The 24,033-nt window shown below is 42.8% G+C and overlaps 2 protein-coding genes across 2 annotated transcripts in view; one reads left to right on the top strand and one right to left on the bottom strand.

Moving 5' to 3' along the window:
* Pradc1 (protease associated domain containing 1) overlaps window positions 1-786 on the bottom strand; it is a 5,605-nt gene extending 4,819 nt beyond the window's left edge. Inside the window, exon 1 of the mRNA XM_010609813.3 lies at window positions 288-786. Within this exon, the coding sequence (XP_010608115.1) occupies window positions 288-786 (499 nt within the window). The remainder of the gene's footprint in view (window positions 1-287) is intronic.
* Cct7 (chaperonin containing TCP1 subunit 7) lies at window positions 336-22,586 on the top strand. Its single transcript, XM_010609597.2, has 12 exons — window positions 336-1,163; window positions 8,919-9,072; window positions 10,149-10,255; window positions 12,462-12,587; window positions 13,134-13,186; window positions 13,528-13,699; window positions 19,058-19,222; window positions 19,980-20,168; window positions 20,685-20,782; window positions 21,033-21,165; window positions 21,616-21,822; window positions 22,219-22,586. The coding sequence occupies exons 1-12, from the start codon at window positions 1,158-1,160 to the stop codon at window positions 22,438-22,440; spliced, it is 1,632 nt and encodes a 543-aa protein (XP_010607899.1). The 5' UTR covers window positions 336-1,157; the 3' UTR covers window positions 22,441-22,586.
* The last annotated feature ends 1,447 nt before the right edge of the window (window positions 22,587-24,033 follow it).

A 24,033-nucleotide genomic window follows, 5' to 3' on the forward strand; every position in this document is an offset into this window, starting at 1 on the left:
CGGGGACCATCTCCAGGACCCGGCCCGGCGCCGCGCTTCTTCCTGCTGTCCAGCCGCGCGTAGCTCGCCGGACTTCAGTCTGACAGCTGCTCTGGCCTCCCGCCCCTAGACTCGCTCTCTTCGTTGGTTGGCAGATGAGAACGAGGTCCACGGATGATTGGCTATAAAGCCTGCTCATGAAGCTGCACTTTCCGCCTTTGCGCTCTAGCCCACTTTCTATTGGCCGAGAGAAGTGGAGCCAAGGGCTGATTGGCCTAAACTCTTAACAAGCAACTGCTGGCCCTCACCCCAGCACCGCCCCCGCGTTTCTCTGTATAGAGTCCACTCTCCAGGACCTGGTTGGCAGTGGGCAGGCCGGGGAGGATGGAGAAAGGGTGGCAGGCTGGCAAGGAGTTCTTCAGCTGCCAAAAGTCCTGGCCTGCAGCTCTTGCTTGGGTCAACGACCTCTTTCCTCAGCCAAAGGTAGCCGCTTCCTCCCCCACGCTTCCTGGGGGGAAAGTATTCGTCTAGCGCCCAGGTGGCCTTCGGCCCAGTTCCACCACTGCTTGCGCCCTCACAGTTGGCAGGTTCTGGGGCCGCGGCTTGATGCACCTCACCTGCAACGACATCAGCCAGACAGCCTGCTCTGAAGCCAGTTTCCCACGCCTTCTTTCCCATCTGCTGTGCATCCGCGACTGTGGACACCTTCCTTAACCTTTCAGCCTTATCTCTTAATGTGGGCACAATTGACAGTACCAACGCGCTAGGGTTGTTCAGCGTTAAATGAGTAATGTGCTTACTTAGCATACGCCTGTCCCACACTCGGCGTTCAATAAATGTTTGCGTTTATTGCATGTCTTGATTTGGTGTTCAAGGGCAGAAGGGAACCGAGCAAAGATCCTGCACGTCCAAAGAGAAAGCTGCACACCCGTAATCCAGCCTCGATAAATAGCGCTTAGCGCTAGAGTGCCCCGGAGGCCCAGCCTTTTGCTCTTCTAGCCACATCAACTCTGTGGTAGTGAACCATAGAGTGGCGGAAGTGGCTCGTTCCTTCCTCTTTTGATCCAACGGCTTGGCGAAGCTTCTGGGGACTTCTTTAGCGCGGGGAATTGTGGGATATCTGGGCGGCCCTAACACGGAGAAGAGAGGAGTAGCGGTTCCCTGAAGAAGTTGCCAAAATGATGGTGAGTATCGTCTCGCGCATCCATCGCCATCCACTGCAGTCTGGTCTGTGGTTGGCGCCGCCCAGCCGGGGCCTGCACGGTAGGACTCTCTTCAGTCGTTTGCCTCTGAGCTTGTTCCGACTCCCAGGCATGAGGGCGATGCCGGTCTGCCGCGGCCTGTTTCGGCCCGGCCATAGAGCAGGAGTCGTCCGTGATGGCTTTATGTGCTCCAGGACCCGGTCGGGCCTAGGACTACAGATCCCAGGGCGCTTGCAGACCGCGAACCCACGTCTCGGGCTCCTTTTTCGAGCTCTCCCAGAATCCGGACCTGTGTGAAATTAGTGCGGGTCAAACGTGCGTACACTGTCAGCAGCCGGAGTGGAAACCCCGGCCTGGAAAACCCGGCCTGGCTGAGGAAGTGCGGGATGTAAAAGGTTTGTGCTTCTACAACCCGCAGAGACAGCGTTAGGCCTAATGTTGCACAACTTCGCCGTCTTAATGTGGTTGCTTGCTGTCCTCTAGCCTGCCCGAGGTTGCGTGCATGGAAACAGTCTACACTTGTTCGTGAATTCATTCACTCACTTGCTCAGACAATAAATAAGTGAGTGTATAATGCCTTTTGAATGTACCAAGCCCAGCTGGTTTCTGAAGGTGCAGCCTCGCAGCCAGAAGAATGGGCAAGGCAGATGGGGACATATCAGGTGGAAAGACTAGGGCTCTGACTGTTGTTGACATTAGACAGGATTTTCTGGTTGGCTACCTAAATTTGGCTGTTTTCCAGAGAACTGTGTGTGTGCAAGCGATGTCGGTGTTGGAGCCTAAAAGTTTCTCTAACTCTTATCACCTTCCCCAGCCCCCCTACCCGCACGCTCCAAGAATCTCAGATACCTTCCGTGGGTCTCGATGCCTGGGTCATTACTAAATAGGGTCAGATTCTAAGGAGGTGTTGGATGGCAAAATCTTGTGCATTCGTGCTTCATTAAACTCATTTGGGGGGTAGGGGTTGAGATCGGGTTTTGCTATTTAGTTCAGGCTGGCCTTGATCTCGCTGTGTACCCCAGACTGGCCTCGGACTTGCGGCTGCCCTCTCCCCTCAGACTCTCAAGGGCTAGGATTACAGGCATGTGCCTCCGCACCCGGTTTATTTTGGTTTAATAATTCCTCTTTGTACTCTGTTCTTCTGCAGCTTATCCCTGTCCTAATAGATTTCATCTGTTAGGCGTTCCTTCTGCTACTACTGCCTTGTGAATCCAGCTTGTACTCGAGGTAGAAGAAACTTCTTCAGAAGCATTTATCTGTACTCCCTCTCCCCTTCCTACTCATGTTACTGCCCTTTTTCAGTTTCTGTGCAACATTGCCTATTTTTATTTTCTTTTTTTGTTGTTCTGTTTTTACTTTTTGAAACAAGGTCTCACTAGTAGTAAGGCCAGCAACTCCCTGTGTAGCCAGGCTGGCCTTGAACTTGTGATCTCTCTGTGTCAGCCTTCTGAGTGTTGGAATTACATGTGGGTGCCATCACACCAAGAAACATTACCTATTTTTCTTAGTCTCTGTGCCCAGGCAGTACAATATAATGTAGTTGTTAACATGTAGCAGTTAGATGAAGGATGCTGGAATCACAATGAATGATTGTGTACTGTGTTTATAATACAGTACTCTGCTATATATAGCTGTGTGACTTTGAGCATGTCATCTAATTTCTGGTGATACCAGACGAACAGATTTTTGACTCACAGATGATAGAAACAAGGCTGGGTAAAGTGTTGCAAGTATATGAGCTCCTGCAGAGAAAGCTTTATTAAGGGAAAGGGGCTTCAGCCAAACCAGGGCTTTGGTTAAAGGGAATCAGCAGTTGAAAAGAAGAGAGTAGCAGGTTTTTATTGGTTTCCTGGGGTGAGCTAAAGTCAAGTGATTTCTATTGGCCTGGAGCATGGTTCCAAAAGATGTTTCTTTTTGTGATGGACATGGACGGACCCCCTGGTGTTCAGTCAACTCCTAGATCCTCCTAGAGGCTATTGACTCTTTATCTGGCACCATTATCCTGTAACAAACATCCTAGCTTTGTAATTGATGGATGGGCTAACAGGCAGTCAACTTTGCTCAGGAACTGCAGTTACTCTTAGAGTTGGTATCATTGTTTTGCATAAATGTTCTTATGATAGGGCCGAAGGACTGGTAGTGCTTGAGACTGACAACAGAGAGCAGGGTAGAAATATGTAACAGCTTCAATGGGCAATAGGCCAAATCAACCTGGTATTATAGTAATAAAAAACATTTTTTTCCTTGTGTGTGTTCATACGCTTGTGTATGGTATACTGGGGATTGAAACAAACCTGTGCACTACATCCCCAGCCCTTTAAAAAAATTTTTTTTAATCAGGCCAGAGATTTAGCTCAGTGGTGCTTTGGCCCTCACAAGCGCAAGGTCCCTGGTAGCAAAAAAAACCCCAAAAAACAAAAACCTTTTTATTGGTACATTTTTGATATACATAATGATAACATTCATTCATCACAGTGAATTTGTACTTGTAGGTGATATATCTTGCTGCTCTTACACTTGATTTTAGCCAAAAGGCTGAGAAGCAATTTTTCTTCAAAGTTTTTGAAACAGTCTCCTAAGTTGTCTAGGCTGGGTTTGAGCTACTGCCTCAGCCTCCTAGAGTGCTGGAATTACAGGTATATGCCACTGTCCCTGGTTCGAAACATTTCTTAAATGATCAACATGTCCACCTGCAGAGTTAAGTAGAATCTGACTGAAGAGTTAAGAGAACAAAGGGGACAGACACATTATAGACAGATGCCACGCCTTTTATCCCACTTTAGTCATCTATCAGGTATCTGTAGGCCCAAGCAAAGATTCAGCATTCTCATCAAAAGCAGCTTTAAATTCTTGGGAAGTAACTCAGGCAGTTGGCCAGGGGTGCTATCTGTAGCAACTAACTATATGTTCCAACTATGTGAACCCTACAGTTAGTGACTTTAAATTGACTTGAGGAAGTGGAGGCAGGTGTGGTGGCACATGCCTGTAATCCCAGCACTAGGCAGGCTGAGGCAGGAGAATTGCTGTGAATTCAAGGCCAGACTGAACTACATGGCAAGAACCTGTCTCAGAAAAAAAAAGGAAGCGAAGCTAGAGGGCTTAGAGTCTCATATAAGGTCTGTTGAAATATGAAAGTGAATAGTTTATTTCTCCCAGGAGTTTATTTTGTTATTTCAGCATCCTGTCCTACTACTATCCCAGTGTAGTGGACCCTGTTTCATCCGTTTTTTATCTCAGAGGGAATAGCAATAAATATTGTTATATGAGATTAAATGAATTAAACATGTAAAGTGGCTAGCAAGTATTAAGCTTTCAGCAGGTATTAGCTAAGCAATTGGTTGCCTCCTTTTCTCCCTGTAATATGTCGTGCAGCCAAGGCTACTGTAAGAGCTTTCATTGGCTTTCAGACAACTGGAAATCAACCAAAGTTCTCTATGCTCTGGAAAAACCCATCACCCAAGGGATCCAGACCACCACACTTGAGTTTTACCTGAACTGATAATTGCTGTCAGACTGATTCATTTCCTTGCTGGGTATCTCTTGGAATGTGAATCTTCTATCACCAGGAGTTCTCTGTGTTGTTATGAAATTTGTCCCTGGTATTCTTGAAGCCTTCTATGATGGAAAGAGGTTAAAAGATCACCTGAAACAATCTTGTGACTTTGGGATAGCTTGGACATAATATATATCCCGGCCTTTGTGTGTGCTTTGGCATATACACACTGCCTTTTTTTTAGTCATAGTCTCAGTTTAGGCTGGAACTCACGCTGATCCTCCTGCCTCAACCTCCCAAGTGCTGAGATATATGAGGATGAAGAGGAAGATCATTAAACTGAAACTGCAAGGTCTTTTGTAACTTCCTTGGCAAAGTACTGAGGAGTAAATATGAGAGATTGAAAGTAATTTAGAGGGTAGAAGATGGGTTTGCCATAACAGTGCCTGCTGCTGGAGAACTAAGGAGAGAACCCATCGTCCTTGACCCAGCTTGGCTTATGCCAACTCTGCTGGCTCTTCTCTATAGGATTTCTCTTCCCCAATTTGCCATCTCTAGCTCCTACATATTATAGGGAACTTGAGGACTGTGTGGTCCAGCTGCTTTGCAATCCTGGCTTTGTGTTAAAGATTTTAGGAAATTTAGGGCCACTCTTCTGCCAATGTTTTTCAAAAAAAACAAAAACTAAAAAAGCTAGTGCTATCTTCTTTCATAGCTTATACATGCATTTCCAGGTAACAGTTGAATTTTCAGTACCAAAAGCTACTTAGTATTTCTTCATTTGTGGCCAAATTCTGGCTCTGTAAAAGTAATGTTATCTTCTTTACCCTTGGGAAGATGGGTGTTGATATAAAGGTGATAAGCCAGGGGAAACAGTTACGGGATTTCTGTTCCAGATGCCCTTGTTTACTGTTCTAGAGAGAAGTTTTGGAAGAATTGGGTCTTTGGATTGCTGGTTTGGTGTGAAGGAAATGGTTTTGGTAGAACTTACAGATGGGGGAACAGCTTGGAAGTAGAAGCAAGAATACATTTATAGAAGCAATGGATTTGTTAGCCCATTAAAAGGCAAAAGAACTTGTTGAGAGTGTTAAGAAAGGATTTGATTTAAGTTGGTTTTTAATTTTGAAGTGTAAGATTCCATCCAGGACAAGGGTAGAAACAGGAAACTTGAGGGTGCCCCAAGGAATGATTTAGCAGAAGCGAGAGAAGGTGAGATTTTTGGGAGACACGATTTTCCCTTACTGAAGACTCAGGATCTCTGAAGGGCCCAAAAGAATGCTGTTACCAGACCTAGACTTTCCAAGAAAACGAAAGAGTTTTCCCTCTAGTCCTGTATTTGATCCCATAGATAGCAATACTGACAAGAAGAAAGAAAGAAAAGCCACTGTATTTTTAAATTATTTTAATTTTAAATATTTTTAAATTTTTATTGCTACATGTTTTATTACAGTGTAATAATTACATTTCATCATGGAGAGTTGGTATATGTATATATCATGTCTTAATTCTTTTTTTTTTTGTAATTCCTTTCCCCTCCCTTGTATCCTTGGTCCTTGTCACTTGCAAAAAGTCTTGTTACAGTATCCCCCCACACACACCCCATGCTGGGGATCAAACTCAGGACCTTGCACTTGCAAGACAGGCAGTGATGCCACTGAGTGAAATCCTCAGCCCAACAGGTATTCTTTAAAAAGGCTTTTTGGGTAATGTATTAAATTACCCTCACTCTTTTTTTTTTTTTTTAACAGTACAGATTTTATTGGTACATTTTGGATTTTTTTTCCCCTAGTGCCAGGAGTCAAACTCTGGACCTTGTGCTTGGCAGGCATGGGACCACTGAGCTGAATCTCTGGCCCCCTGGTACATTTTAGATATGCATAATGCCAACACTCATCACAGGGAATCTGTACTTGTATATGATATATTTTGCTTTTTCTTTTTTTACATTCCCCTCCCCTCCCTTCAACCTCTTCCCCTCCTTATTTACAAAAGCTTTGTTTCCATTTTTTCTTTTTTCTTTTTTTTTTGTACCAGGGATCGAACCCAGGTCCTTGTGCTTGTGAGGCAGGCAGTGGAACCACTGAGCCAAATTCTCGCTCTCCCCTCTTCCCTCTTGTTCCCCTTCTCATTTGAACATTTTCTTCCTCAATTCCCACAATTACACATTTTGGTTCTTATTCACACTTGTGGTTTCTCACACCAGAGAAACAATGTGGTATTTAAACGTGTGCCTGATTTATTTTACTTAAGAGTATGGTCTCAAGGTGCACCCATTTACCTTGAAATGTCTCAAGCTTATCCTTTTTATGGCAGAGTAGTACTCCATTGTATTAAAAAAACATCTTTTTTATCCATTCATCAGTTGATGTATCCCCCTCTTGTTAGAGTTTCTTGGGTCATCTTTCCAGCCCCTGTTTATGCATTTACATATTTTATCTTGCCTTTTACCCATTTTCTGTAGTGGTTTTTGTTTGGTTTTAACATAAATCACAGCATGCCATTTCTCTGCTAAGAGCTTTTCCAGGGATGCCTTTCTTTCTAGGAATAAAAATCTAAACTTCTTGCCCTGGCCAGTCTCAGCTACGTGTGTTATCTACCCACTGCCTGCTTCTTGAGCTTTGTTCTAATCTCTTGCTTACTCCTCTTCAGGTATACTGGCCAGGAGGGTTGCATCTGTTAAGGAATTGCCCAGTTAATTTTTTTTTTTTTAATTTTTTTGGTACTGGGGATCGAACTCTGGACCTTGTGCTTGCAAGACAGGCAGCAGAACCACTGAGCTAAATCCCCGGCCTGAATTGCCCAGTTAATACAGTATCAGGTTCATGTGTCGTAGACTTTTTCTGGAATGTGAGTTCCTCCTTATTGTTAAGCTGGGACAGCCCTTTGCTGTCTTGTGTCTTTCTTCTTCCTTGCTCAGTAACTTAAGTACCCCTAGGGGTGGACAAGGTCAGTGGCCTTCGCACTTTTATTGCACTCCATAGTAAGAAATGCATTTGCGTCACAGCCACTAGCACATAACTGACAGTGTGTTGAATTGTATTTCCCCTTACTACATTTTGGTTCACACAAAATCAGTCAGACGTTGAAATATCAGGATAGTGCTTATCTCAGGTTTGGGCTTGGTTGCAGAATAGAGCTGTAGTTTGCTGTCTACTCTTCATGCTGCTGGTCATGAGAAGAAAGATATCTAAGGAGGACCTTAGAACAAACTTATTTCTTCCCAGAGTTTCTGAACCAGGTCTGCAATTGAAGCCCTTACAGGGTTAATGACTCTTTTGGAACCCAGAACAAAAGGGAAAGAGAAACATTACTGGAAAATCTGATTGAAATCAGTCACATAGAAGCTGTATGGAGCCAGCATGACAGATGGAAACATGGAATAAATAAGATGTGTTGTATTGCAAGGAAAGACGGTGCTGTTTGTTACTCTGTCTGCTTTCCTATACTCTAGCTGAAAGTCACTGCTAAGGCTACCTGCTGGACAGTCCAAAACAGCACCTCATGTTGTTAGCATCTTGTGCACTGTACCGGTGCCCCCTCTGCTTCTCTGAGATTGAGCTGTAGCACAAATAAGCAGATGTTTTGCTGGGGGTGAACCTTGAGCAGGGCCTGCTGCTTCCTCCTGGGCTGTGACCTAAACCTCAGTACTGAGAAAAAGGTCAGAAGTTGAAAAGGCTATGTTCATTGGGCTGGGAACTGGTGAACCCAAAATTTGTTTTTGTAGACTAGATCAATGCTTTACAAACCATTTTCTTGTCCTGCACACCTGCCAGGTAGGTTATAGTCTATTCTGGAATAGGGGTAGTTGGAGAACGGCTGTTGTGGACAGTGGAGATCGTGGTTTAGAAAGCTCCCCAGGTGGGCCAGGGATTTAGCTCAGTGGTGAGCAGTTTTCCTTCTCTTTCTCCCTTTGATTCTGATTGTAATAGGTTTTAAAAAAAATATGCATGTTTTTTATTTCTTATTAATTGTATTGGTACATTTTATTTTATTTATTTATTTTTGGTACCGGGGATTGAACTCGGGTCCTTGCACTTGCAAGGCAGGCCACCGAACCACTGAGCTAAATTCCTGGCCCTTATTGGTACATTTTAGATATATAATGATCACATTTATCATAGGGAATACATGCTATATCTTAATTCTTTATTTTTGTAATAGATTCTTAAATTTTTTTTAAATTTTATTAGTACATGTTGTAATAGATGATTATTAAAAGCAGTCCCTTGCACTTTCTTTTCTAGCCCACACCAGTTATATTATTGAAAGAGGGGACTGATAGCTCCCAAGGCATCCCACAGCTTGTGAGTAACATCAGTGCCTGCCAGGTGATTGCCGAGGCTGTAAGAACCACTTTGGGTCCCCGTGGCATGGACAAGCTTATTGTGGATGGCCGAGGTAAGTCTATAGGGTTCCTCAAGCATATGTGCAGGGGATAGGTATCTGAGGAGTGTTTGAGAATAGCAGGCTGACTCACAAATCTACCACTTGTAAGGTCTCTAAGGGATTCCTCACTAAAGCTGAGAGTATTAGCTTTTCATTGCTGGGTTAAAAATACCTGACATGCACATTTTATAGGAGAAAAGCTTTCTTTTCACTTATGGTTTTCAGAGGTTTCAGTCTATGCATGGTAAGGTGGCTCTAAGGCAGAAAAATCATGGTGGAGGAAAGCTGCGAAACTCATGGGGGACAGGAAGTAGAGAGTTTGGAAGAGGCCAGGGAACAGATAGAGTCCTGAGTTCACGGCCTAATGATCCACCCTGACACAGCCAGAAATGTGTTTTACCAGTCTAGATGTCTCTGAAACTAATCAGGCTGACAAAATTAACCATCACACTGAGCCCTTTCAGGAATATATGGGAGAACCTGGTCTTAGGATCCTGGTGCCTAGAAGAAAAATGGGGTTTAGAAATGTGAAATAGAACCAGCTGGAGTTCTCAGTAACATACGTTGCATCATGTTGCCAAGACAAGAAGAAAATTGCCCTTTTGTTTTTTATTTATTTTATTTTTTTTGTTTTTTGAGACAGGGTCTCACTATGTAGTTCAGACTGTCCTGGAATTCATTGTGTAGCCCAGGTTGGTCTCGAACTCACAGTGATCCTCCTGCCTCATCCTCCCGAGTACTGGGATTACAGGCGTGCGCCACCATGCCCGGCAGCCCTTTTGTTTTTTAGTCTACTAATTGATAATGTGATAAGAATATCTAGTTATTTATGTCATTTAAAACATTTTTCTGCTTCCGATTTAGTTGTACTAATTGGTGTTCAAAGAAAATCAGAAGCGCATGATCTTTAAAAGCTTGTGATTTAGCTTATTGTACACAGAGCTAACTCTATAAAATCAGATTAATCTTTACATTCCAACTCTGATCCCTTGTGTCTTATCTCAATGAAAAGTGGACTCCAAGTCCAGATAGAAGACAGAATTTTAAAAAGGTACTTCAGTTTTTTTTGTTGTTGTTTTTCTCTTAAGGCAAAGCAACAATTTCTAATGATGGGGCCACAATTTTGAAACTTCTTGATGTCGTCCATCCTGCAGCAAAGACTTTAGTGGACATTGCCAAATCCCAAGATGCTGAGGTAGGAAAATCCGTCATATGTATTTAAATGGTGGTTGAGATACATGCTGCTTTCTGCTGTATTTTAATTTCTTTATGTAAGAAATGTATGCTTGTAAAAATACTAGAAGTTAGTAATCTTTAAAAATGTATACTGTTCTATTACATACAGCTTTTTATATCCATTAACACATTTTATTGTTTGTTCTTTTTTGTTTTTGAGACAGGGTCTCACTGTGTAGTTGAGACTGCCCTGGAACTCACTATGTAGCCCAGGCTGGTCTTGAACTCACATCTATCCTCCTGCCTCAGCCTCTCAAGTGTTGGGATCACCATGCACACACAGCTCATTAACACATTTTATTGTTTGTTCTTTTTTGTTTTTGAGACAGGGTCTCACTGTGTAGTTGAGACTGCCCTGGAACTCACTATGTAGCCCAGGCTGGTCTTGAACTCACATCTATCCTCCTGCCTCAGCCTCTCAAGTGTTGGGATCACCATGCACACACAGCTCATTAACACATTTTAAATGGCAGTGGTCTTTGGGTCAAAAACCTAAAGACCAGGGACAGGGATTTAGCTCAGTGGTTCTGCTGCCTGCCTTGCGAGTGGAAGGTCCCTAGTTCAATTCCTGGTATCAAAAAAAAGAAAAAAACAAAAACAAAACCTAAAAACTAAATCTAGTTTAGATTTAGTTTTTAAATCTAGTTTAATCCAGTCCTGGGTGATGTTTATGAGTTGCTAAGTAAATAGTGTCTTAATCTGTTAATCACCTTGTAAAATGAGGCTGGAAACTGAAAACAGTCTTATGTTTTTTTGGGGGGATACTTAGGATTGAACTCAGGACCTTGTGCTTGACAGGCAGATACAGTGCCACTGAGCTATATCCCTAGCCCAGTCTTATCTTTTAAAGTGTGCATTTCAGTGGTATTAGCAATCTTTTTGTGTGTGCGCGCCAGGAATCAAATTCAGGACCTTTGCACTTGCCAGACAGGTGCAGCACCACTGAGCTAAATCCCTGGCCCCAAAATCATTTTTTGACATTGATGTTTTAATAATACAGTAAATGTCAAGAGAGACCAGTTTTTCATTTGTAGTACTACACATTATTTATAGGTATGTTCTAAAGTTATATTAAAAGTCTTAATAAGCTGGGCATGGTGGTGTGTGCCTGTAATCCCAGCACTTTGGAGGCTGAGGCAGGAGGATTTTAGAGTTTAATGCTAGCCTGAACTATATAGCAAAATTCTGTCTCCAAAAGAATCCCCCCGCATCAAACAAAACAAAAACAATAGTTTATCAGGACACAGTTTACACAACAGTATGGCTTATATAAAATTAAACTACAGGTCTGGACTTGATGTGTTAATATATTCAACAAGGGAATAATATCTTCCTGTCCAGAAATTTGACAGCTTCAACTCTTCTCTATAGTAACCCGTTTTTTCCCCTTGAGAATTTATCTTACACAATGAATATAAGTGAGTTAAAAATAAATTCCTAAAAGAAAAGAAAAACATTCCTTCCCAGTGAGAGCTTAGCCAGCTTTTTTTTTTTTTTTTGGTACCGGGGATCAAACTTGAGTCCTTTCGCTTGCTAGGCAGGTGGCGGAACACTAGCCAATTTTCTTAAAAGCTCTTGTTCTTAGTCTCCATTAAAAATAGGGTTTGGATACCATCACAGAAAAGCACCATCTAAGGAAGATTAGAATTCTAGTAATCTGTTTATTACGTATAATTTTTGAAATATAGGAACATTGGTTGGTCCTAGGAGTAGGATTTGGCTGAAAATTAGCCTTTTGTAAACTCCTGAAGTACTTCATGTTCCTTAAAGAGTGTTTATCTTGTGCTTTTTGTTATTGTGGTCATTTTTTCATGTAAGCTTTGTGTTATAAGAATAACAAGGACTGTCTTATTATAATGCCTTGTACATAGTAATGAAGGTCCTCAATTAATTCACGTTTGACTTGATATCTTGAGAACATTTGATTGTCTATTTAATAGAGAACAGGGCTTTTCTGGGGAATTAATCTTGTAGCCCAGGACTATTTGATAAGGTAGATGCGTAAGTACTGTCAGTTTGTATTTGTTGCAAAAAACCTGTATTTCCAGAAAAAGCTTGACACCCATTGAAAGAGTGCCCATTGTCATAGGTAGATTGCTTAAAAATGGAGTTCCAGAGTTTTGTTGCCTAAACATTAGAAAACATTTTCCGTCATCCTCTTCCAGGTTGGTGATGGTACCACCTCAGTGACCCTGCTGGCTGCAGAGTTTCTGAAGCAGGTGAAACCATACGTGGAGGAAGGTTTGCATCCTCAGATCATCATCCGAGCTTTCCGCACAGCCACACAGTTGGTATGAGAGTACTGGCTCACTTGGCCTTGTGTCTGGCATTTCAGATTTCTTTTAGTGAGGAGAATGTCTTGACAGTGGTGTGGAGAAACTGTGGAACAGGGTTATTTGGTCACTTCTGACTTCTCCGTAAGAATCTCATTTCTACTGTTTAGTTATTTAATAAGATAAAGCCTCAGGTTAGAGTCAGTTTGGTAGATTATGTATATAAAGCCTTTTAGTAAATTATAGTTATTTATTTGTGGCAGTTGGGGGCAATAAGGGCTTGGAGAGCTGTATGGTGTGAGGGTTAGAACCCAGTGCCTCACACTTGCTAGATACACATTCTACCATGAAGTATGTTTTGTTTTGTTTTTATTAAGTACTTCACAGCATCTCTTGGGATCTATTATTCACCCTCTTACCTTCATTTCATGATTTAAGATAAGTAATTTAATTCCTCTTAGCCTTACTTTTCCCTTTTACTATCTGTTTTGGGTTGTAACATTAACACTACTTCACCAGTGTGTCTTTGGCATGAGAGACTTACTCAGGTTCTGTTCGTGGCAGGCAATTAACAAGATCAAAGAGATTGCTGTGACGGTCAAGAAGCAAGATAAAGTGTAAGTTTTCAGTCCTTTGTCAGGACTTTGACTTCCTGTCACCAGATTGGATGCAAAGGAGCATGTTGCAGTCCCTGTATGGGTCTCCACCTATTTCGCTATTGTCAGACCCTTAGCTATAACCCAGCCAATAGAGTACAAGGGGGGCTGTTGAAAAACTGTCACATGTGATGTCTTTGACTATAGCCCCATCTGTCACTGATATTCTATCCTGAAGATACAGAAGGTGATGTTGGAAAGGGCTTTTAGTGGCTGGAAGGGAACAGCCTCTGTTGTAGTAGAATGAGGTAAGAGGGATTTGGTTTTCAAGACCTGATGGAGGTTCTGCCCTTGTGTCCCAGGGAGCAGAGGAAGCTGCTGGAAAAGTGTGCCATGACAGCTCTGAGCTCCAAGTTGATCTCCCACCAGAAAGCCTTCTTTGCTAAGATGGTGGTTGATGCCGTGATGATGCTTGATGATTTGCTGCAGCTTAAAATGATTGGAATCAAGAAGGTGCAGGGTGGAGCCCTAGAGGTAAACCAGTTGTGGGTTCTCTCCATAGCTTCTGCTTTCACATTGGCCCTTCAGACAGCTTGAAATGGGAGGAGGGCACATGGTCTACTGGTGCAGAGAAAATGCACATTGCAGAGAAGGTCAGACTTGAGAGCTGTACTTCCTCATACTGCTATTATAGGGTGTGACTGTAGATAACTATTGTAACCTCTGTACTCACAGAATTAAAAAATTGGACTGGTTGGTTGATTCTTCAGAATTTTGCTTGTCCATGTCAGTGCTTGTGGTAAGGCTAGTTCAGAAAAACTACAACCTTCCCAGTTAATGAATCTGAGAGGTATTTTTCAGTCCATTCTTCAGTCCCATTCTTCAGTCTGCATTCTGTGGTCAGGCTCCCCCTTCTGTTCATTTATCTTGGACAGATGATATGTAGTTGAAACCGTGTAAAAGTCCCCCTCCCCAGTGTAGCCACTATTACCAATTTGTGGATATGTATCCTAGAATTGCTAAATTCATGTACAAGCATGTAGGTACTGTTTTTAGACACAAATAATTGCTTATAATACTTAGTATTCTGTAAGTAGCTTTAGTCCATTTAATACCATGTTTTAGCAGTTGATTCATATCAGCATGTGTAGCTCTTAGCACTGTCCAATACGTCAGCATGGAACTTTATAAGTTGTCCAGTATGGACAGATATAACCCAATCTGCATATGCCACTTGAGCACCTGAAATGTATTTAATGCAACTGAGGCTGTATTTACTTTTATATATATATATTTTTTTTTAAATTATTTTTTTGGTTCTGGATATTGAACCCAGGGTCTTATGCATATTAGGTAAGTAACTATTTTGAGAATTCCATTCACTTTTAAAAATTTTTTAATTTGAGAGAGGGTTTTGCTAAGTTGCCTAGGCTTACGGAAAACTTGTGATCCTCTTGCCTTTCACCTTCCAAGTAGCTGAAATTAAGAAGTATGTGCCCCATGCCTGGATTAGAGCTAATAATCTATCTCATGAGAACACCAGGGACTCTTAAGCCCCCTTTGTATTTTTCCCTGATTGTCCCCCATTTGTTAGATGTATTTAAAACTTAACATAAAAGCTGACCCAGAATTCAATAAATGGTGGTAGTTATTATTTCTTACTGTTTTACCTACTAATTTACTATTTTTTTCTTTCTCTTTCTTCCCCTTTCTTGCCCTTTCTCTTCTCTCTTTTGCATTTGTGGCTGTGTGTGTGGTACTGGGAATTAAACCCAGGGAACACTGAAATACATCCCCAGCCCTTTTTAAATTTTTGAGACAGGGTTTTGTGATTTTTGTTATTTATTTTTTGTTTTTGACATGGGTTTGTTGTTGTTTTTGTTACTGTTGTTGCTTTTGGTACTGGAGATCAAACTCAGGACCTTGTGATTGCAAGCCAGCTCTGAGACAGAGTTTTGATAAGTTGCCTAGACTACCCTCAAACTTGGAATCCTTCTGCCTCAGCCTACTGAAAATATGAAAGTACAGGTGTGTGCTATCATGCTTAGCTAAGTATTTCTTTACTCATTCCCAGGACTATTGTTACCCTTTCTCCAATCTTGCATCCCCTAATTTCACTCTTTGTGTGGCAGGGTGAAGTTTCTCACTTATTTGTGTGAAGCCTTCTGGAAAAAGCCTACTGGATAGGCTTTAGCGTTAGCTTAGCTTATAAAGTCATAAGACCACCTCCTCTTCCTACCTTGCTCCTTACTGACTGGTCCCTGCCCTCTATATCTGGCAACTTCAGAAGACTTCATTTCCTATTCCACAACACTGATCCCCTCACCCACCCACCTTCCTTCCTTCCTTCCTCTTTCCTTCTCTTTTTTTCTTTCTTTCCTTCCTTCCTTCCTTCTTTCTTTTTTTGGTATTGGGATCAAACTTAGGTCTTTGTGCTTATGAGGCAGACAGTGGAACCACAGAGCTAAATCCCTGGCACACCTCTTTCTTTTTTGTTTGATTAATTTATGCCCATCCATCATGATTCAGCTTATTAACCCTTTTAGGGCACTAACTCAAATTGGATGCAGACACTGTTCATTGAGAGGCTACAAGATTGTAGGTGAGCACTGGCAAAGAAGCTAAAGGTCAGTGATTGCTGATTACTCTTCATGGAATGAGAGTTAAAGTAAGAAAGACAGCTGAGATTTGAAGCTGTCTCATGATAGGCTAAAGTCAGTTCTGAGTTCAGCCTTCTTTCATGCCTGTTACATCCATCTTACAGGAAGCTGTTACAGGACAAGCTATAGAAACTCAGATCTGTAGTGATTAATGTGTGAAAATCCATGATGACAACTGTAAAAAATTTCTGATTTATTTTCATTACTGGGATTGAACCCAAGATCTTCACACTGAGTTATATCCCCAGGTCTCTTGTTTATTTTAAAACAGGGTCTCACTAAGTTGCTGATTTGACAAGTAGGCTAGAACTTATAATTCTTCTGCCTTGGTCTTCCAGAGTTCTGTGCCACCAGACCAGGCTAGAATTTCTGGGGTTTTTCTTGTTTTGTTTTGTTTTAGTAGGTGTACAGTGCTGTTTTTTTTGTTTGTTTTGTTTTTTGGTTTTTTTTTAGTATGTATGCAGTGCTGTTTGTTTTAACAGTAGCAAGGTTTTATTAAAGGTAGGAAAGGAAACAGGCTCTGCGGAGTGAGCTTAGGCCTGGTAAAAGTAGGAAAAGTACAGCCTACAGCATGAGAGTGGGCCACTGTACAAGTCAGAACACAGTGGCCATATTAGTACTTAATGATGACATGATTATCTTCATCATGAGGAGTTGATACATGTATATAATGCTTTTTAATGCTTTTTTTTGGTACCGGGGATTGAACTTGGGTCCTTGCGCTTGCAAGGCAGGCCACCGAACCGCTGAGCTAATTCCCCGGCCCCTGCTTTTTAATTCTTTATGTCCCCTTCCCTCCCTTTTCTCTCACCTCCTTCCATCTTCTTGGTCTCTTTCCCATTTGCAAAATATCTTCTCTCCTCCTTTCTTATTATCTGTCTTTTATTTTGCTCTTTATTTAAACTTTGGGTTTCTCATAAGAGAGAAACCATGCGATATTTAAGCTTAGGTGTCTTATTTACTTCACTTAGTCCTGTGGTCTCAAGGTGCATCCATTTTCCTATGCCTCCTTTATTTATAGCAGAGTGTTACTCCATTGTGTATACATACCACATTTCTTTTTTCCATTTACCCATTTTCATTTATAGGCTGCTTTCATTATTTAGCTATTATAGATTGTGCTGCTATAAACATGGGTATGCATGTGTCACTGTAACATGATGTCTTCAACTCTTTTGGGAAGATACCCAGAAGGGGAGCAGCTGGGTCAAATGGAATTTGTAGTTGTTGGTTTTTGAGGAATCTCAATACTGATTTCCATAGTGGTTGCACAAGTTTACATTCACACCAGTAATGTAAAATGCCCTGCCTCCAGCTTCACCAGCATTTATTATTTGATTTTTTGATGATAGCCATTCTTTCCTGGAGTAAGATGGAATATTAGTATTATTTTAATTTACATTTTGTTAATTGCAAGAGATTTTGAACATTTTTCATGTATTAGCTTTTGTACTTTTTTGTGGGGGTAAAAGGGATCAAACTCAGGACGTTTTGCTTGTGAGGCAGGCATGGTGGCATTGCGCTATTTTATTTCTGAAAAGGGTATTCCTTTTGGTTGCCCAGTTTTTTGTTTTGTTTTGTTTTTCTGGTACTGGGAATTACCTGGCACCACTGAGCTAAATCTCTGGCCCTGTTACCCAGTTTTTGATTGGATCTTTTTGTTCTTTGGGGATTTGTTTGTTTGTTTGTTTCTTTACCGGGGATTGAACTTGCGACCTTGTGCTTGCGAGGCATGCGGTGGAACCACTGAGGTAAATCCCCAGCCCTCATTGGATCTTTTTGTGGAGGGTAACTTTTTGAGTTCTATATTCTAGATGTTAGACCTATATCCAAGAGGTACCTAGCAAAAAATTTTTCTAGTTTGCCTCTTCACTCTTATCAGAAGCTTTTTAATTTGACATAATTATATTTGTTGACTCTTGATGTTATTTCTTTAGCAATTAGGATTCTCTTCACAGTCTTTGCCTGTACCTATGTCTTTAAGAGTTTCACCTGTTGTATTTTTCAGCAAAGAAATTGATTCTTATGGCCTTTTCCCTTTGTCTTCTGGCTTTCCTTTTTTTTTTTTTTTTTTTTTTGGTACCGGGGATCGAACTCGGGTACTTGCACTTGCAAGGCAGGTGGCGATACCACTGAGCTAAATCTCCAGCCCTCTCTTTGTCTTCTGGAAAAAGGAAGCCTCTAGGCTACAATACTTATGCTGTGATATATATGATGTATATATGTATGTGTGTGTGTGTGTGTGTGTGTGTGTGTGTGTGTTTGTGTATTTGTGTGCATGCACTCAGTAGGAGAAAACTTGAGGACAGAAGAAAGAAAACATTGCATGGTTTCTGCCTTAACCATAACCACCTAGTCTATGGCTATACTTGGAACCTTAGCAGGGTCGGGCCTGTTTAGTATTTGAATGGGAAAGCATAACTGCCTGACCTTTTGCCTGTCACTCAATGTAAGTATAAGTGTTATCCATTGGCAGGTGTTTCAAAGGATAGTCCAAACAGATTTACCATATGGAATGATTTTGTTCACACTAAAGAGACAACTAATCCAGGTGTGGTAGCACATGCCTATAATCCCAGCACTGTGGAAGGAGGCTGAGTTGAGGCCAGCCTGGGCTACATAAGTGAGTTCAAGGCCAGCTTGAACTGCATAGTGAGACTCTGTCTCAGAAAAGGTGAGGAGAGGCAACTAAATTATTTTGTTACTTTTTTTTTTTTGAAAAGTCAATTTGTCCTAGCCTGGCATGGTAGTGGCACACTCCTGTAATCCCAGCACAAGTTTTTATCGATACATGTGTGCAGTATTTAATGATTACATTCTTCATGGAGAATTGGTATGTCTACATAACACATCTTAATTCTTTTTACATCCCTTTCCCTTCTGCCTGTGGCAAGAGGAGCATAAATTTGAGCCTAGCCTGAGCAATTTAGTGAGATCCTTTCTCAAAATAAAAAAGGGCTGGGGATATAGCTCAGTGTGAAGGCACTAGATATAATCCCCAATATTAAGGGAGAAAATAGATTTATCCCAAATTTTGTCATAATAGGAAGGCTTTGTTATACAAGTAAAATAAAAACTTGGGTTCAGAGGAATTGACAAGAACTACCTTTTGGGGGTTGGGGAGGCAGTGCTGAGAACCAGATTCAGGAACTCCTTGTGTCTCTCCAGCAGCACTGCTTGATCTTATTTCATGGTGGTAGCAAACCATTGAACTGTTTGTGCCTTTAACCAGGAGTCGCAGCTGGTGGCTGGTGTTGCATTCAAGAAGACTTTCTCTTATGCTGGGTTTGAAATGCAACCTAAAAAGTACAATAACCCCACAATCGCCTTATTAAATGTTGAACTCGAGCTGAAAGCTGAGAAGGACAATGCCGAAATCAGAGTCCATACAGTGGAGGTAGGTCCTCTAGCTGGTAGTGGCATAAAATGGGCAGCTCTCTGGGTCAGGGTCCCCAGTCTTCTTGGCTGTCTCAGGCCCAATTCTACTTTTTAGGCTCCTTGTGGGTCCCCTATCTTCCTGCTGCAACCCAAGTATTGGCTAAATACTAGGCCTACTAGTCTCATTCTGTGCTTTTTCTGACCTCAACTTGAGGCAATTTGGATATGGAAGACCTGTTTAAATACTTAACTATTCTCTAGACCACAGGATGGGGTTGGCAGAATTAGTCCAGCTACACAGTCGGCCTGGAATTTGGGCTCTCTTGCTTCGACAGGTGTGGGCTTCTCCCCTTCTTGACTGGGTCTCCTGCGTTTCTGTGCTCCTGTCATTGCTATTATCAAGGCTGCTTCTGGAGTTAATGGCACCCAGCCCACAGTGGCTTTTGGGGAGAGGTCTTATCATTGGGACGTTTGTTGGTATAGTACCTCAGAAGAGGCTAGAATTCCCCAGCAAGACTTTTTCATACCTCACAGTGCCAGTTCTAGTGTAGCTTGCTGGCCCAGATTATTTTCTGTTTTTGTGTTTGAAAGTATTAGGTGGTATTGGTTCTTTTTCAAGCATCCTTGTTCATTTGGACTGAGGAGTGACTATTTTGTTCACCCTTGTTAATTCTTACATAAGTCAGTATGTTTTATTATGGGAGGGTAATACTATAGCTAACCATATGTGCCAATGTCTATCCCAAAACATCCTTTCTTTTTCTGGGTCTCTTTAGGATTATCAGGCAATTGTTGATGCTGAGTGGAACATTCTCTATGACAAATTGGAGAAGATCTATAATTCTGGAGCCAAAGTTATCTTGTCCAAACTCCCTATTGGGGATGTGGCCACACAGTACTTCGCCGACCGGGACATGTTCTGTGCCGGCCGGGTACCTGAGGAGGATTTGAAGAGGACAATGATGGTAACCAAACTTGGACAGGCTGCTTCTCAAGCTTCTTAGCCCTGAAGGGTTTTCTTTTATATCTGATGTAATGGTATCTTTTTTTTTTTTTTTTTAAACCAGGAAGTGCCCCATTCTGAGTGTTTATATACCTAGTAATACAGCTGCTTTAAAGTTTGTCTAACTGCTTTATGAGAGAATCTAGTAGGAATCTGACTCTGATCATCCAAACAGGCTCAAAGTGTGTTGCTTCTAGCCAGATGTTTTCCCTTTCTTTAGCTAAAGTGAAAGGATTTCCTGTCTCCTTTTAACTAGGCCTGCTTGCTCTTTATGTGTTTTAGTTGTGTCCAGTTTTCTGCTCCTTCATCAGGGTGTGTGAAAAGGTGGCCTCAGGGTCAGGGGATAGGACAGGTTATCCAGTGCACAGTGTTCTGGGGGCTGGCACAGTCCACATGGCTTGGAGACTGGGTGACAGAAAGCCACCTAGCCTTTTTGTGAGCCTTCACTACTAGATGACCTTGTCTTCTTTCTCCTTAGGCCTGTGGAGGCTCAATCCAGACCAGTGTGAATGCTCTATCTGCAGATGTGCTGGGCCGCTGCCAGCTGTTTGAAGAGACCCAGATTGGAGGTGAAAGGTGAATGCATCTAGGCTGTTTGTGTACTGACCTCACAACGCCAGCCTGGGTCTGGCCTTCTCCCAGCTCCTGGGTGTGGTGTGCAGCTTGTATTGTGCCTTAAAGAAAATGCCTTTGTGGTTGAGATCAGGCAGCCTGGGTGAAGAATAAAAGAACAGCTGCTGAGTGTTTGGAGGGCATGGCAGGGAGGATAGACGCAACAAGATGGCAGCAGAAAGTTTATACATGTATGATTTCATTCTGGATGTAGGTACAATTTCTTCACTGGCTGCCCCAAGGCTAAGACTTGCACCTTCATCCTCCGCGGTGGTGCTGAGCAGTTTATGGAGGAGACAGAGAGGTCCCTACATGACGCCATCATGATCGTCAGAAGAGCCATCAAGGTACTGGTTGATGGTGGCCCTCTGCCCGCACAGCCCACTTTACCTTCCTAGCTGATTAGACCCTGAGCTTTGTGTGGTGATCCCTTCCCTGTGTAACCTACCTTTTTGGGGTGGTTTGGAGGATGCTGATTTGTTCCATAAATTGTAGAGAAATTGACCTTCAGCCTCAAAAATGGGTCATGCTGTCTTACAGGCTAAGACTTATTCTTGTTAGTAAATTGTGGATCCAACTATCCTGGTGATTATGCCAGTGTCTTCAAGCTACATGTGACCTTGATGGTTTACCAGCTTGAAGTTGGGATGTACTAGAAGGGCCATGTGTGATCTTCCAGGGCTCGGGATGAGGGAAGGAATGAGGTGTTCTCTTTCTGGGCCACAACCTACTGAGTGGCCCAGCTTGGATCTTGCACCTAGTGCCTTTTGCATTGAAAGGTGGTCTGGTTTCTGCAGAATGATTCAGTGGTGGCTGGTGGTGGGGCCATCGAGATGGAGCTCTCTAAGTACCTGCGGGATTACTCAAGGACTATTCCAGGAAAACAGCAGCTATTGATTGGGGCATATGCCAAGGCCTTGGAGATTATCCCACGTCAGCTATGTGACAATGCTGGCTTCGATGCCACAAACATCTTGAACAAACTGCGGGCTCGGCATGCCCAGGTGGGTGCTTCCTCTTGTCACAGTCCAGGGATGGGGTAGATGGCGCTAGACCCTCAGGATGTGCTGTGCTTATGCAGGGTGTGCACACTCAACCCTAGTGGTAGGCTGGAACAAAACCCAGTATAACTGGGTAATTGCCTTCTCTGTGATAAAAAGAAAGCTGAGATGCCAGCACTGGAAATAGCACCTCTTGGGAGAGACCCAGAGCTTTTTTGTGTGTGATTAGCATGTCCAGGGTTGAAAGGAAGTAGTTGGCAGGAGTCAGTTGAGAAGAGATTCCTGTGTGATCTTCCTCAACTTTCACAACTCCTGACAATCCCTGGTGTTGGGAAAGTATGTAAGAAGAAACTTGGGAGCCATTTCCTATTGCTCCTCCCCATTTTCCTGCTCTTTCAGGGAGGCATGTGGTATGGGGTGGACATCAACAATGAAGACATTGCTGACAACTTTGAAGCCTTCGTGTGGGAGCCTGCTATGGTGCGGATCAATGCCCTGACAGCAGCCTCTGAGGCTGCATGCCTTATCGTGTCTGTTGATGAGACTATCAAGAACCCTCGCTCCACCGTGGATGCTCCTCCAGCAGCCGGCCGGGGCCGGGGCCGGGGCCGCTTCCTTTGAGAGGTCCTACACATGACACTGGCTGGCAGCTGGCTGCAGGTGTGCTTGCCCTTCCTGGCTTGGTTCATTGGTGTTTTGAAGATGTGGTCACAATTGGCCTGCTCTGTTCTGGAGGTTATTTAAATAAAACTTAAGACTTAGACTTAGCTTTGTAAGTTATATGGGCACCATTGTTTTATTCACAATTTGGACTCTACGTGCACTCACGAAGAGGTATAAAAGAGAATTTTCTACTGGCCTGGGGTGAGTTCTTCTAGAGGGCCTCTACCTGGAGGTTTCACTGTGGTTGCATTCTTTATCCCAGAAGTGGCTAGGATATATGGAGTTACTTCCTTTTTTTCCTGGCATCTTATTTGTTTCCCAGGGCTTCTCTGATGTGAGATGTTGCATTATTTTATCTCCTTCTTCCATCTCCACATTCTCTTGCCTCAGAGTTTTTCCCATCAGACTTAGTATCTTGACGTCAAGGACTTTGGGAGGGATGTTTTGGTGAGGTCACATCCCTTCTCAAGTCTAATGACCTCATAAGTACATCGAGAAGGGGTCTGAAAGAGCATCTACCCAATGTTTTCTGTTCAGCCACCAGGGACCTTGTAGGTACATTCTGCTTCCATGTCAAAATTTGGAATGACTGGCACAGGAAACCAGTGGTAATCTGGCCACTTTAATTAAACTGGTCCTGAGAGTCTTGTAGCTAGAGCTGTTCTTAGAGTTCTTGGAGTTGGAGGCAGATGATGTCACCTTGAGTCACTGAATATCTGTTCTCTGCTATTTTTGTAGCACAAGCCCACTTTATAAAATGGGTAAGTCTAGGCTAGGCCATACTAGCAAATTGGTGTCCCCTAAGTAAAACCTAATTGGCTGGCCAGTGCCTTCTGAGATAGCCAAACCAGCACTGAGGTTGAGTATGGGAAATGCCTGCTGTTCTTGTGCTAGGTTTATCCTTGAAAGTGGCTTCTCCCAAGTGAGAGAAATAACTTGTGCCAAGGCTGGATGCACACTGAAAGCAGGTGGAGCTGTGGCAGTAATCTGGATGGCCTTCCTGCAACAGTCTTCACAGGCTTCTGGCAGGTCTTCCCAATTCTTTTTTTCTTTTTTAGTACCAGGGATCGAACTTGGGTCCTTGCGCTTGTGAAGCAGACACTGGAACCACTGAGCTAAAATCCCTGGCCCTCCAATTGTTTATTCACCCTATGGAATTAATCAGCTTTCTTCCTACCTCAGTGCACTTTTGTTTCAGAAAAGGCTGTGATTACAGAATGACATATATGTGGCCACATGATATTTACTTTCCCGGGGCAGATATACCAGTTTCACCATCTTTTATTGGATATAGAGCCATAAATTCTGTGATGCCCATGAGTCCTCTTTAAATACATACACACTCAGGTACGGTACATTCGGCAAAGGGCATCAGTAGGTAATGCGCAAAGTGCTGGGATGGCAATGCCTGGGTGGGGCAGAGAAGTGGGGCCAGGGAAGGCCCCCTGGGGGCTGGAGGTACAGGCACCACTTCAGAAATAAAAGTAAAACCAAAAGCTACTCTTCACCCCTCTGCCTCATGTGCTTGGGTGGGGAAAGTACCCTCTCATG

Source organism: Fukomys damarensis, unplaced genomic scaffold, assembly GCF_012274545.1.
Source record: "Fukomys damarensis isolate Sample0158 unplaced genomic scaffold, DMR_v1.0_HiC HiC_scaffold_2, whole genome shotgun sequence".
NCBI lineage: Eukaryota > Metazoa > Chordata > Mammalia > Rodentia > Bathyergidae > Fukomys > Fukomys damarensis.